Source organism: Mobula hypostoma, chromosome 4, assembly GCF_963921235.1.
Source record: "Mobula hypostoma chromosome 4, sMobHyp1.1, whole genome shotgun sequence".
Taxonomy (NCBI): Eukaryota; Metazoa; Chordata; class Chondrichthyes; order Myliobatiformes; family Myliobatidae; genus Mobula; species Mobula hypostoma.
In genome coordinates, this window is record NC_086100.1 from 92,811,562 (window position 1) to 92,826,103 (window position 14,542).

Genomic DNA, 14,542 nt, shown 5'->3' on the forward strand with positions numbered 1-14,542 from the left:
TCCTTGATGTCAGCACCCGTCTGTATCAGCACAAAGGCTTAGTCAAAGTTGCTGGTGAACGCAGCAGGCCAGGCAGCAACTCCAGGAAGAGGTACAGTTGACGTTTCAGGCCGAGACCCTTCGTCAGGACTAACTGAAGAAAGAGCTAGTAAGAGATTTAAAAGTGGGAGGGGGAAGGGAGAGATCCAAAATGATAGGAGAAGACAGGAGGGGGAGGGATGGAGCTAAGAGTTTGACAGTTGATTGGCAAAAAGACTATGAGAGGATCATGGGACAGGAGGCCCAGGGAGAAGGAAAAGGGGGAGGGGGGAAAAACCCAGAGGATGGGCAAGGGGTATAGTCAGAGGGACAGAGGGAGAAAAAGGAGAGAGAGAAAGAATGTGTATATATAAATAATGGATGGGGTACGAGGGGGAGGTGGGGCATTAGTGGAAGTTAGAGAAGTCAATGTTCATGCCATCAGGTTGGAGGCTACCCAGACGGAATATAAGGTGTTGTTCCTTCAACCTGACTGTGGCTTAATCTTTACAGTAGAGGAGGCCGTGGATAGACATATCAGAATGGGAATAGGATGTGGAATTAAAATGTGTGGCCACTGGGAGATCCTTCTTTCTCTGGCGGGCAGAGCGTAGGTGTTCAGCAAAACGATCTCCCAGTCTGCGTCAAGTCTCGTCAATATATAGGCCACATCGGGAGCACCGGACGCAGTATATCACCCCAGCCGACTCACAGGTGAAGTGTCGCCTCACCTGGAAGGACTGTCTGGGGCCCTGAATGGTGGTAAGGGAGGAAGTGTAAGGGCATGTGTAGCACTTGTTCCGCCTACAAGGATAAGTGCCAGGAGGGAGATCAGTGGGGCGGGATGGGGGGGACAAATGGACAAGGGAGTCACGTAGGGAGTGATCCCTGCGGAAAGCAGAGGGGGGGGGAGGGAAAGATGTGCTTAGTGGTGGGATGATATCCCAGTGGCCACAGATTTTAATTGATCTCCTAGTGGCCACACATTTTAATTCCACATCCCATTCCCATTCTGACATGTCTATCCACGGCCTCCTCTACTGTAAAGATTAAGCCACACTCAGGTTGGAGGAACAACACCTTATATTTCATCTGGGTAGCCTCCAACCTGATGGCATGACCACTGACTTCTCTAACTTCCACTAATGCGCCACCTCCCCCTCATACCCAATCCGTTATTTATATACACACATTCTTTCTCTCTCTCTCTCTCCTTTTTTTCCCTCTGTCCCTCTGACTATACCCCTTGCCCATCCTCTGGGTTTCCCCCCCTCCCCCTTTTCCTTCTCCCTGGGCCTCCTGTCCCATGATCCTCTCATATCCCTTTTGCCAATCACCAGTCCAGCTCTTAGCTCCATCCCTCCCCCTCCTGTCTTCTCCTATCATTTTGGATCTCTCCCTCCCCCTCCCACTTTTAAATCTCTTACTAGCTCTTTCTTCAGTTAGTCCTGACGAAGGTTCTCGCCCTGAAACGTCAACTGCACCTCTTCCTAGAGATGCTGCCTGGACTGCTGCATTCACCAGCAACTTTGATGTGTGTTGCTTGAATTTCCAGCGTCTGCAGAATTTCTCGTGCAAAGGCCGAGTCCCCCGTTTTACCAATCTTTCTGCTTACGATCTCAACCTTACCAATAGCTCTGACCGTACTCAAACATCGAATTAACACATCATCCGGGGTATGTATATACACCCCACTTAATACGCAGGCATGAGTAACCGGGACGTCCTCGATCTCACACCAAAGTTCGATCTTATCCACGTCCATCCCTTTCAATTTAACCCGAGCAAATTACCCCTTACTCTGACAGAATTCAAATCCGCGGAACGAGGCCCCAAATGTAATGGTCCTTGCCCCACTGACTCCCGTTGCCTAGGGTGAACAGCCGTTGACCCCGCCAAACAGTGCAGATGCTTTGGTGCGGATAAGGTGTGAGTTGCCCAATGATCAGCCACGACACAAATATGAAACAATATACAAAGTGCGAATAAAGAATTATAATTTATAGCAAATTTTGGTGTTGGGTTAGTACCAACAACTAAAAGAAAAGGCGCCACATAAGTAACGTAATATTTTAATACGCTGGAGCTCATGCCTCCGATTCCATCCACAACGTCCTTTCGAGACTCCGGCCACTCTCCGAACCACCGAGGTCCGGTATTCACCGCCCTGGAACCACTGTCCGTTCCTCACATGTCCATCCTCTCTGCTTGCCTCCCGAAAAAGCCCGCGCTCCTCAACTCAGCACACATATACAAGATAACAGAACATGACTTCCGTTGGCTAACAAATGAATACAGTTTCCATTATCACATTGTGTAACCCAAACATTGCTGTTACAGAGAACCCCTTGCTCAGCAGTTAACAGTATGAGAAGCCATTTTGGTAATAAGCGATTAACAGTTAACAGCCTGTCTAGTATGACTGAGAACCCTACATCTACATTAAATTCCATTAGTCATAGGCCTGCAGAACATTGCTGTAGATGACAAATGCTAGAGTGGATTTCTTTTTGGGTAGATGATTTGTTTACACTTAAAAGACTTTGGTCACCAGACTTCTATTTTAACTGTTTGACAAAGGACTGTGGATTGAGTCCGCCACAATGGGATTCCTAAAAGGTGTGAATACCAGATGCTTCTGGTAGTTTGACCTGATGCTGTAGTTTCGAAGGCAGTATCACCTATACATTATAAATATTAATTATCTTCTATGTTAGCACGGGAAATGCCAAATAAATGTATTGTAGACTTAACTTACATTTCTAAAGGCTGTGGATACCAACCCAGACATGTTGGCGTCGGGAGGAAGGGATGGGGTGATATTTTGTATGTAGCTTCAATAGGAAGCATTGTCTATGCATTGTCTATAACTTTTAAGTAGTGATTGCCTTTGTGTTTAGCATATAAATATCGAGCCCACATTGAGCTAACAGACCTTAAGGTCCCACACAGGAGATTAGTGTGCAAACTTAAAGCACACGGTATTGGGGGTAAGGTATTGGTGTGGGTGGAGAATTGGTTAGCAGACAGGAAGCAAAGAGTGGGAATAAACGGGACCTTTTCAGAATGGCAGGCAGTGACTAGTGGGGTACTGCAAGGCTCAGTGCTGGGACCCCAGTTGTTTACAATATATATTAATGACTTGGATGAGGGAATTAAATGCAGCATCTCCAAGTTTGCGGATGACACGAAGCTGGGTGGCAGTGTTAGCAGTGAGGAGGATGCTAAGAGGATGCAGGGTGACTTGGATAGGTTGGGTGAGTGGGCAAATTCATGGCAGATGCAATTTAATGTGGATAAATGTGAAGTTATCCACTTTGGTGGCAAAAATAGGAAAACAGATTATTAACTGAATGGTGGCCGATTAGGAAAAGGGGAGGTGCAACGAGACCTGGGTGTCATTATACACCAGTCATTGAAAGTGGACATGCAGGTACAGCAGGCGGTGAAAAAGGCAAATGGTATGCTGGCATTTATAGCGAGAGGATTCGAGTACAGGAGCAGGGAGGTACTACTGCAGTTGTACAAGGCCTTGGTGAGACCACACCTGGAGTATTGTGTGCAGTTTTGGTCCCCTAATCTGAGGAAAGACATCTTTGCCATAGAGGGAGCACAAAGAAGGTTCACCAGATTGATTCCTGGGATGGCAGGACTTTCATATGAAGAAAGACTGGATGAACTGGGCTTGTACTCGTTGGAATTTAGAAGATTGAGGGGGGATCTGATTGAAACGTATAAGATCCTAAAGGGATTGGACAGGCTAGATGCAGGAAGATTGTTCCCGATGTTGGGGAAGTCCAGAACGAGGGGTCACAGTTTGAGGATAGAGGGGAAGCCTTTTAGGACCGAGATTAGGAAAAACTTCTTCACACAGAGAGTGGTGAATCTGTGGAATTCTCTGCCACAGGAAACAGTTGAGGCCAGTTCATTGGCTGTATTTAAGAGGGAGTTAGATATGGCCCTTGTGGCTACGGGGGTCAGGGGGTATGGAGGGAAGGCTGGGGTGGGGTTCTGAGTTGGATGATCAGCCATGATCATAATAAATGGCGGTGCAGGCTCGAAGGGCCGAATGGCCTACTCCTGCACCTATTTTCTATGTTTCTATGTTTCTATGAGATGCCTGCTGTACCTTGTTGTGTCAAATAAAGAAGCTGCTTTGTATCTACCAGTGACTCTGTCTCTCCGGTAATTTCATCCACGCTTCAACAACAAACAACGGAAACAGCACGTATCCCTGCGGCACTCCACTCGTCACAGGACTCCAGTCAGAGAGGCAAACAATTACTAGCATTCTCTGGCTTCACCCACAAAGCCAATAACTAAACGAAATTATTACCTCATCTTGAATGTCGAGTAACCAACCTCCCATGTGGGATCCTGTCAAATGCCTTGCTAAAATCAATACAGACAACATTCATTGCCTTGCCTTCATTCACTTTTCTGGTAACTTCCTTGAAAAATTTTATAAGATTGGTTAGACATGATCTACCATGCATGTGGCCATGCTGATTATCCTCAATCAGTCCGTGTCTATCCAAGTACTTATATTTCCAGTGCCTTGGAATACCTTCCAAAAAGATCCCCACTATCAAAGTCAGACTCACTGGCCTATAATTTCCTGGTTTACAATTAGAGCCTTTCTTAAACAGCGGAACATTGGCTATTCCCCAATCACTTGTTGCCAAGGATGATTTAAATATCTCTGATAGGGCCCCGGCAATTTCTGCACTTACCTCCCACAGTTCTCCAGTCTGTCCTGACTGAGCACTGCCGTGACATTTTCCCTGACTAGTAATGCCACCCCTCCTCCTTTAATCACTTGTTCTGTTGTGTCTTAAGCAAAGGAATCCCCAAATATTGAGCTGCTAGTCCTGCCCCTCCTGCAATCATAAGACAGGTCAGATGTTAGAAGTTTGTTTAGGGGAACACTTTGCCTCTTGTGATCATAATGCCATTAATATTAGTACGGAGAAGCATAGTTCTGGTCCCTCGGTTGAGATTCTAAATTGGAGAGGGCCAATCAGAAAGGATCTGACAAGTGTGGACTGGCAATGGTTACTTGATAAGTAGGATGCTTTCAAAGGTGAAATTGAGGGTACAAACATATAACCATATAACAATTACAGCACGGAAACAGGCCATCTCGGCCCTTCTAGTCCGTGCCGAACTCTTACTCTCACCTAGTCCCACCGACCTGCACTCAGCTCATAACCCTCCATTGCTGTCCTGTCCATAGAACTGTCCAGTTTAACTTTAAATGACAACATCGAACCTGCCTCAACCACTTCTGCTGGAATCTCGTTCCACACAGTTCCACTCTCTGAGTAAAGAAGTTCCCCCTCATGTTACCCCTAAACTTTTGCCCTTTAACTCACAACTCATGTCCTCTTGTTTGAACCCCCCCCACTCTCAATGGAAAAAGCCTATCCATGTCACCTCTCATAATTTTAAATACCTCTATCAAGTCCCCCCTCAACCTTCTACGTTCCAAAGAATAAAGACCCAACTTGTTCAACCTTTCTCTGTAACTTAGGTGATGAAACCCAGGTAACATTCTAGTAAACCTTCTCTGTACTCTCTCTATTTTGTTGACATCTTTCCTGTAATTTGGTGACCAAAACTGTACACAATACTCCAAAATTTGGCCTCACCAATGCCTTGTACAATTTCAACATTACATCCCAACTTCTATACTCAATACTCTGATTTATAAAGGCCAGCATACCAAAAGCTTTCTTAACCACCCTATCCACATGAGATTCCACCTTCAGAGAACTATGCACCATTATTCCTAAATCCCTCTGTTCTACTGCATTCTTCAATGCCCTACCATTTATGTCCTATTTTGATTAGTCCAATCAGCATTAAACTACATCTGCCATCTTTCAGCCCACTCTTCTAACTGGCCTAAATCTCTCTGCAAGCTATGAAAACCTACTTCATTATCCACAACTCCACCTATCTTAGAATCATCTGCATACTTACTCATCCAGTTTACCACCCCACCATCCAGATGTATATGACAAATAACACTGGACCCAGTACAGATCCCTGAGGCACACCACTAGTCACCGGCCTCCAATCTGACAAACAGTTTTCCACCACCACTCTCTGGCATCTCCCATCCAGCCACTGCTGAATCCATTTTACTACTTCAATATTAATACCTAACAATTGAACCTTCCTAACCAACCTTCCATGTGGGACCTTGTTAAAGGCCTTACTGAAGTCCATATAGACAACATCCACTGCTTTACCCTCGTCAACTTTCCTAGTAACCTGTTCAAAAAATTCAATAAGGTTTGTCAAACATGACCTTCCACGCACAGATCCATGTTGACTGTTCCTAATCAGACCCTATCTATCCAGATAATTATATACACCATCTCTAAGAATACTTTCCATCAATTTACCTACCACTGACGCCAAAGTCACAGGCCGATAATTGCTAGATATACTCTTGGAACCCTTTTTAAACAATGGAACGACATGAGCAATATGCCAATCCTCTGGCACCATCCCCGTTTCTAATGACATTTGAAATATTTCTGTCAGAGCCCCTGCTATTTCCACACTAACTTCCCTCAATGTTCTAGGGAATATTCTGTCAGGACCAGGAGACTTATCCACTTTTATATTCCTTAAAAGCTCCAGTACTTCTTCTTCTTTAATCATCATAGTTTCCATAACTTCCCTACCCGTTTCCCTTATCTTACAGAATTCAATATCCTTTTCCTTAGTGAATACCAAAGAAAATAAATTAAGAATCTCCCCCCATCTCTTTTGGCCCCACACATAGCCGTCCACTCTGATTTTCTAAGGGACCAATTTTATCCCTCACTATCCTTTTGCTATTTATATAATGGTAGAAACCCTTGGGATTTATTTTCACCTTACTTGCCAAAGCAACCTCATATCTTCTTTTAGCTTTTCTAATTTCTTTCTTAAGATTCTTTTTACATACTTTATATTCCTTGAGCACCTCATTTACTCCATGCTCTCTATATTTATTGTAGATCTCTCTTTTTTTCCAAACCAAGTTTCCAATATCTGTTGAAAACCATGGCTCTCTCAAACTTTTAACCTTTCCTTTCAATCTAACAGGAATATAAAGATACTGTACTCTCAAAATTTCACCTTTAAATGACCCCTATTTCACTATTACATCCTTCCTGAACAGGTTTAGGGAACCTTGGTTTTTGAGAGAAATTAAGGCCCTGGTTAAGGAGGAGGAGGCGCATAGCAGGTTATGGACAATAAGGAACAAATGATATTACTTAAGGAGTATAAGAACTGCAAGAGAACACTAAAGAAGGAAATCAGCAGGGCTAAAAGAAATCATGAGGTTGCTCTAGCAGGCAAAATGAAGGACAATCTCAAGGGCTTCTAAAGGTATATAAAGAGGAAAAGGCTCGCAAGAGACAAAGTTGGTCCTCTTGAAGATCAGCGTGGTCATTTATGCATGAAGCCAAAAGAGATGTGGGAGATCGTAAATAGATGTTTTGCACCTGTATTTACTCAGGAGATGCATGCACTCTGTCGAAGTGAGGCAGTACAGCAGTGAGGTATATGGACTCTCCAGATTACAGAGGAGCAAGGGTTTGCTGTCTTGAGGGAAGTTAGCTTGGATAAATCCCCAGGTGTTCAAGGTGTTCCCTTGGATCTTGTGGGTGGCTGGCACAGAAATTACAGGGGCCCAGCAGAGATAATCTAAAACATCCTTTGCAACAGGTGAGGTGCCAAGGGATTGGAAGATAGCTAATGTTCTGTTGTTTAAGAAAGGCTGTAAGAATAAAGGTGAGAAATTATAGGCTGGTTAGCCTTGCATCAATAGTGGAGAAGTTGATGAAAGCAATGTAGTTCTACATGGATTTTATCAAGGCCTTTGACAAAGTCCCGTGTTCTAGAACTACCCTGAAAACCATAAATCTACCTCATTATGTTTCCTTCAATTTGCGTTTTGGTCATTGTTTGGCTTTGTTTATTTTGCTGTGTTAACTTTGTTTAATTTATCTTAATTTAAGTTTTAAGTAACTTGTGTTTGTAATGTACAATGCTGCTGCTGCAAAAAAAAACTAATTTTCATTGCATTTATACCCTGGATATATACCCATGACAACAAACTGGAACTGAATTCATGGTTACATTCTTCTAAGCTCTTTCAAACCATCTTTCCTCCATCCTCCCACAATACTCCAATCCGTAACCCCTACATCAGTCTCCCCAACTTCTTTCTCCACCTATTCTCTTTATTTTCATGCCAGAGGTGCTGACATTCAGAAAAGATAATAAACTGAGGTCCTCTATTTTCCCAGGTGACAGAAAAGACCCTACAGCTTTTTTTTGAAGAGGAGTTGGAAAGTCACCACAGGTGCCCTGACCAATATCTATTTCCAAGACAATAAATATAACAAAATTACAATTCATTTTAACATCACAATTTGTAGGACTTGCTATTTGTTCCAACATCTTCTTAGAGCAAATACACTGTAATCCAGGTTATATCCTGGTAAACCTTTTAAGAACCCTCTCCAAAGTCTCAACATCTTTCCTGTAATGCAGCCTGACCAAAGTTTTACACAACTACAATATAATTTCTCAATTTTTATACTCAATGCCCCGATGAAGGCAAGACTGCTGTACACCTTTACCACTAGATCTTCTTGTGTTGCTACTGTGGTGTTATGTATTTGAACCCCAAGAACCCTCTGTGCATCAGTGCCCTTAAGATTCCTGCCATTTACTGCATACTTTCCTTTCACTCGACCTTCCAAGTGCAACACTTCACGCATGTCCAGATTAAACTACACCTTCCATTTTTCCAATGGTATTTTCAATTGAAATGCTAAATCCTTTGGCAACCTTCAGTTGCTAATTTTTGTGTTGTCTGTAAATTTACTAATCAGCTAACCTATATTTTAATCCAATTAGTTTATATATCCAGCAGTAATGGCAGCCAGTTTTACTTAGCAACACCTTTCTCTTGACCTCTTCATTACCCGACAGCTGCTATTGGATGAGCAGAACTCTCCTCTGACTTCACAGGAGCAAGACTGAAAGATGTCTTTTGTTGTTATTGCAAACTTTGTTTACCAATCAACATCTATGTCCTTTTCGCAGACGTCTCTGGGAAGGCATTTCATGGCTTCCTTGTTAGATCTGACAAGGAAATGACTTGCCATCTCTACCATTAAGGCTTCTTCTCCAGTAACATCACCTGATTCTACTGAGTCTCAGGCCAGTTGCTCCTGAAACCCTGAATCATGCTGTTGCCTCTCATCTTGGCAGGTCCAGTGTAGTCCTGGCAGTCCATTAAATTAAGGAACTAAGGCTAATTTGATTAATTGTATCCATTCATATTTATATTTTTTGATTAGGTTGTCTCTTTTCTATACATCCTCCTTTCCACACCACCTCATCTCCACTTTTATCGTGCAGAAGATACAAGAACCTGAAAGCACATACCATAAGGATTAAGGACAGCTTCTGTCCTGCTGTTGTAAGACCAGCACATTAAGATGGACTCTTGACCTCACAGCCGACAATATTAGGGCCTTGCTCTTATTGTCTACCTGCACTGCACTTTCTCTAACTAAATTTATTCTGCATTGTTATTGTACACCTCAATGGCCTGTTGTAATGAGATGACCTACTCTAAGGGGTGACAAAAAAAAAAGTTCTTCACTGTACCTCAGCATGTGACAATAAATTAATATGCCAATTTATTATGTTCATTGAAATAATTAATTGAAACACGTATATACTGTTAGAGTTAATACATGCAGACAGAATACTAAAAACAGAGCAAGGTCAGCTCTCAAACATTTGTAATTTGAAACTCAAGATAAAAGCACTCATTTGTTGGTCTTGTCGATGAGGATTGAATATTCTGCTCATTATTCTGAGGAAATAATGTGGATACAAATAAAAGAAGTTGGTTAATTTGTCAAGTGATTAATGTGCCACTAAATCTGTAAAACTTTACACTGATTTTGTGTTCTGCTGGCCACCAATCTTTCTCACTTTCCATCCCGTCATCAATAAAATCAGTACACCAAGGATAGTATATCCAACTTGTAGACCTAAGTACCTGTGGAACAGAAATACAAAAAGATGTAATCCTTTATAAATGCATAATCATCTATGTTAGATCATACAGCACAGTAACTGGGCCACTGTATCCATGTTGGTGATCAGGTATCTTTCTATGCTAATCTCATTTAGAAGCATTCAGCCTGTTGCTTTCTATATCTTGGCGTTTCCAGTGAACATCAAAATACTCAATTATTGAGAGAACCTGCATCCATTATGCATTCAGGCTGTGAGTTCTGGGTTTCAACCACCTTCTGTCTCTGTATGAAAAAATTCATCCTTTCCATCACATTATATGTGATACTAATAACATCAGCAGAAAGAGGCATGTTCCTGCAGAGTTTCAGAGATTAAAAAGCAGGTTTTCTAATGTCATAATCTTGAGTTTACTTATTGTGCCACATGATAGTGAGGGTGGAAATAGAGATGAATATGTGGCGATGGAGGGGTTCAGATTGGATCATTGGGATAGTTTCTGTGCAAAGTGGGACCTCCATATGAATTGGTTACACAGAAGGTGGGATCTAGGAAAACAAATCAATGGTTCTCTGAAAGTGGTGCTACACTTAGGCAAGGTGGTAGCAAAGGCTTTTAGCATGCAGGCCTTCGTCAGTCAGGGCATCGGTATAGAAGCTGGGATGTAATGTACAGTTGTACTGGACATTGGTGAAGTTGCAAAACAGTGTTCAGTTTTGGTTCCTTGCCATAGGACTGATGCCATTAAGCTGGAAACAGTACAAAAAAAATTATGAGAATGTTGCCAGGACTCAAGAGACTACATTATGGAGAGAGGTAGAGTAAGTTGAACATTTTTTCATTGGAGCGTGGGAAAATTAGGAGTGATTTTGTAGAGATGTGAGGGCCATAGATCAAGTGCAGATTTTTTCTGAGAGTTGGGGAATCAAAGAATGGATGAAGTTGAGAGAGGAGGGATTTAATACAAAATTGATGGGCAAATTATTTTTTTAAGTTACACAGAGGTTAGGCTGGATATGGGATAAACTGCCAGAGGATGTGGTTAAGGCAGGTAGATTAAGAATATTAAAAAAAAACACTTGGACATTTAGGCTGAAGAGCCTGTTTCCATGCTGACATGAACTGGAAGAGGAACCAATATCTATGTAACACACATCAAAGTTGCTGGTGAACACAGCAGGCCAGGCAGCATCTCTAGGAAGAGGTGTAGTCGATGTTTCAGGCCGAGACCCTTCGTCAGGCCTGTTGTTTGCGTTTTTAAATATCTATGTAAGGAGCTTTGCTCGCTCTACTGGGAAGGGTTTAAACTAGAGCAGCTCAGTGGTGTTGGAAACTCAGTCACAGTGTGTCAGGTGAGGAACAGTAATTGAGTTTTTGTAGTATGAAATTTTAATTTTCCAAATATTGAAGAAGATTGCATAAGTACCAAGGGTATTTTGGAGGCTAAATTTGTTAAGTGGTTCCAAGATAGAGAAACAAACAGACCAGACTTTATCTTAGGATATGGAACTGGCCAAGTGTTATACACTATGGAAACAATGAACATAATTGTGGTTCTCAAGAACTGGTGTTACCAAGAGACGGCTTGGTAAAAGTACTTTCGGAGCAGATGCTTGCAGACAAAACAACATCTAATGAGAATCTTTAAAAGATGTTCCAGTAAGGGTATTAGGAACACATCACAAGATTAGGAACCATGGATGGCAATGAATGTGGAAGGTCTAATGATAAAACAAAAGGAAGCATATGCCAAGTATAGGCAAACAGACCAGTCCCTTTTCGAGAGTACTCGAGTCCACTGATAAGGTCCACTTAGAGACCAGAAGATGAAGTTCAAGGGTATGAACAAGATCATCAGTATTAAGAAAGTGAACAATTTAGATGTCTTGTAAAGTAGAAAGATAGTTAATTCCACTGATTCACCATCCTCTGGCTAAAGAAATTCCTCCTCATCTCAATTCTAAAGGGATGTCCTTGTATTCTGAGACTGCCCTCTGGTCTTAAACTCTCTCATGATTCTCTCCACTCCATGTACAGGTTTCCAATAACTCATAGTTTCAATCAAATCATTGGCGCCTCACCCTATGAAACTCCAGTAAATATAGGCCCAGAGCCATCAAACTCTTCAAACGTTGACCATTTCATTCTCAGAAACCTCCTCTATACCCTCTCCAACACTAGTACATCATTCTTTAGATATAGAGCACAAAAATGCTCAGAATATTTTGCCTACCTTTGTATTATGCACAAAACTTGGCCAAAAAATCGTTTCCATCATCCAAATTATTAACACAAAAAATAGCAGACCCAACACCGACTCCTGAAAAACACCAGCAGTCTAACGGAAAAGGCCCTCTTTCTTCCCATTCTTTCCCTTCTGCCAGACAATCTTCTATTAATGCCAATAGCTTCCTAGTAACACCATGGGCACTTATCTAGTCTAGCAGCCTCACCTGGGGCACCTTGTCAAAGTCTTTCTGGATCTTGTGGGAGAGTTTTAAATTGGAGTTGGGCAAATTACGAGGGCATTAGGCAGGAACTGAGAAGCGTTAATTGGGAACACCTTTTCTTTAGCAAGTTCGTATCAGGCATGTGGAAGGCGTTTAAAGATCAAATGCGCAGAGTACAGAAAAGGTATGTTCCTGTTACAAGGAAGGAAGGGGATGGAAAGATAAGAGAACCTTGGATAACCAGAGAGGTGATGAATTTAGTGAAGAACAAAAAGGAAAAGTACAGTATATAAATAACCTAGATGAAATATAGATGGGTGAGTTTGGAAATTTGTGAATGATACCAAGATTGGTGGAGTTGTGGTAATGCAGAAGACTAGCAAAGAATACAGCATGGTATAGATCAGTTGCAGATATGGACAGAGAAATGGCAGATAGAGTTTAACCCAGAAAAATATGAGGTGCTGCACCTTGGTAGGGCAAGTGCAAGGAGACAGTACACTGTTAAGGACAAGATCCTTAAGTGTTGCTGAGGAGACAGATCTGGGGTCCAAGTTCATAGCTCCTTGAAAGTGGCTACACAGGTTGATAAGGTGGTTAAGAAGGCATATTAAATGCTTGCTTTTATTAGTTAAAGCATTAAGTTCAAAAGTCAAGAGGTTATGTTACAACTTTATAAAGCTCGAGTTAGGCCACATCTGGAGTATTGCATACAGTTCTGGTTGCCCAGTATATGAAAAAAGCTAAGTTTAGACAGGGTGCAGGATGCAGGATGCTGACTATGTAGAGGGCGTGTACTACCACAAGAGGCTGGATAAACTTGGACTGCTTTCTTTGGAGTGCTGGGGGCTGAGGGAGGGAAGTCCGAGAAGAAAGACAAGGGGGGGGGACCCAGAGGATGGGCAAGGGGTATATTCAGAGGGACAGAGGGAGAAAAAAGAGAGTGAGAGAAAGAATGTGTGTATAAAAATAAGTAACAGATGGGGTACGAGGGGGAGGTGGGGCATTAGCGGAAGTTAGAGAAGTCGATGTTCATGCCATCAGGTTGGAGGCTACCCAGACAGAATATAAGGTGTTGTTCCTCCAACCTGAGTGTGGCTTCATCTTTACAGTAGAGGAGGCCATGGATAGACATGTCAGAATGGGAATGGGATGTGGAATTAAAATGTGTGGCCACTGGGAGATCTCTTCCTAGAGATGCTGCCTGGCCTGCTGCGTTCACCAGCAACTTTTATGTGTCACCTTATATTCCGCCTGGGTAGCCTCCAACCTGATGGCATGAATATCGACTTCTCTAACTTCCGCTAATGCCCCACCTCCCCCTCGTACCCCATCTGTTACTTATTTTTATACACACATTCTTTCTCTCACTCTCCTTTTTCTCCCTCTGTCCCTCTGAATATACCCCTTGCCCATCCTCTGGGTCCCCCCCCCCTGTCTTTCTTCCCGGACCTCCTGTCCCATGGTCCTCTTGTATCCCTTTTGCCTATCACCTGTCCAGCTCTTGGCTCCATCCCTCCCCCTCCTGTCTTCTCCTATCATTTTGGATCTCCCCCTTCCCCTCCAACTTTCAAATCCCTTACTCACTCTTCCTTCAGTTAGTCCTGACGAAGGGTCTCGGCCTGAAACGTCGACTGCACCTCTTCCTAGAGATGCTGCCTGGCCTGCTGCGTTGACCAGCAATTTTTATGTGTGTTAATTGAATTTCCAGCATCTGCAGAATTCCTGTTGGTTGGTTACTTACGTCCTCTTGTTTGATTCTCCCCTACTCTCAATGGAAAAAGTCTATCCACAGCAACTCTATCCCTCTCATAATTTTAAATACCTCTATCAAGTCCCCCCTCAACCTTCTACGTTCCAAAGAATAAAGACCTAACTTCTTCAACCTTTCTCTGTAACTTAGGTGCTGAAACCCAGGTAACATTCTAGTAAATCTTCTCTGCACTCTCTCTATTTTGTTGACATCTTTCCTATAATTTGGTGACCAGAACTGTACACAATAGTCC

General features: G+C 42.6%; 1 protein-coding gene across 3 annotated transcripts in view; it reads right to left on the reverse strand.

The window, feature by feature from the left end:
- Positions 1–1,797: 1,797 nt before the first annotated feature.
- Positions 1,798–14,542, reverse strand: part of LOC134345461 (solute carrier organic anion transporter family member 2A1-like) — a 321,454-nt gene continuing 308,709 nt past the window's right edge. For 2 of the 3 annotated variants that reach the window (XM_063046160.1, XM_063046159.1), the window contains one exon: positions 1,798–10,108. In XM_063046160.1, the coding sequence (XP_062902230.1) occupies positions 10,000–10,108 (109 nt within the window). In that variant the 3' untranslated portion in view covers positions 1,798–9,999. The remainder of the gene's footprint in view (positions 10,109–14,542) is intronic. The other variant, XR_010017703.1, reaches the window with a different exon arrangement.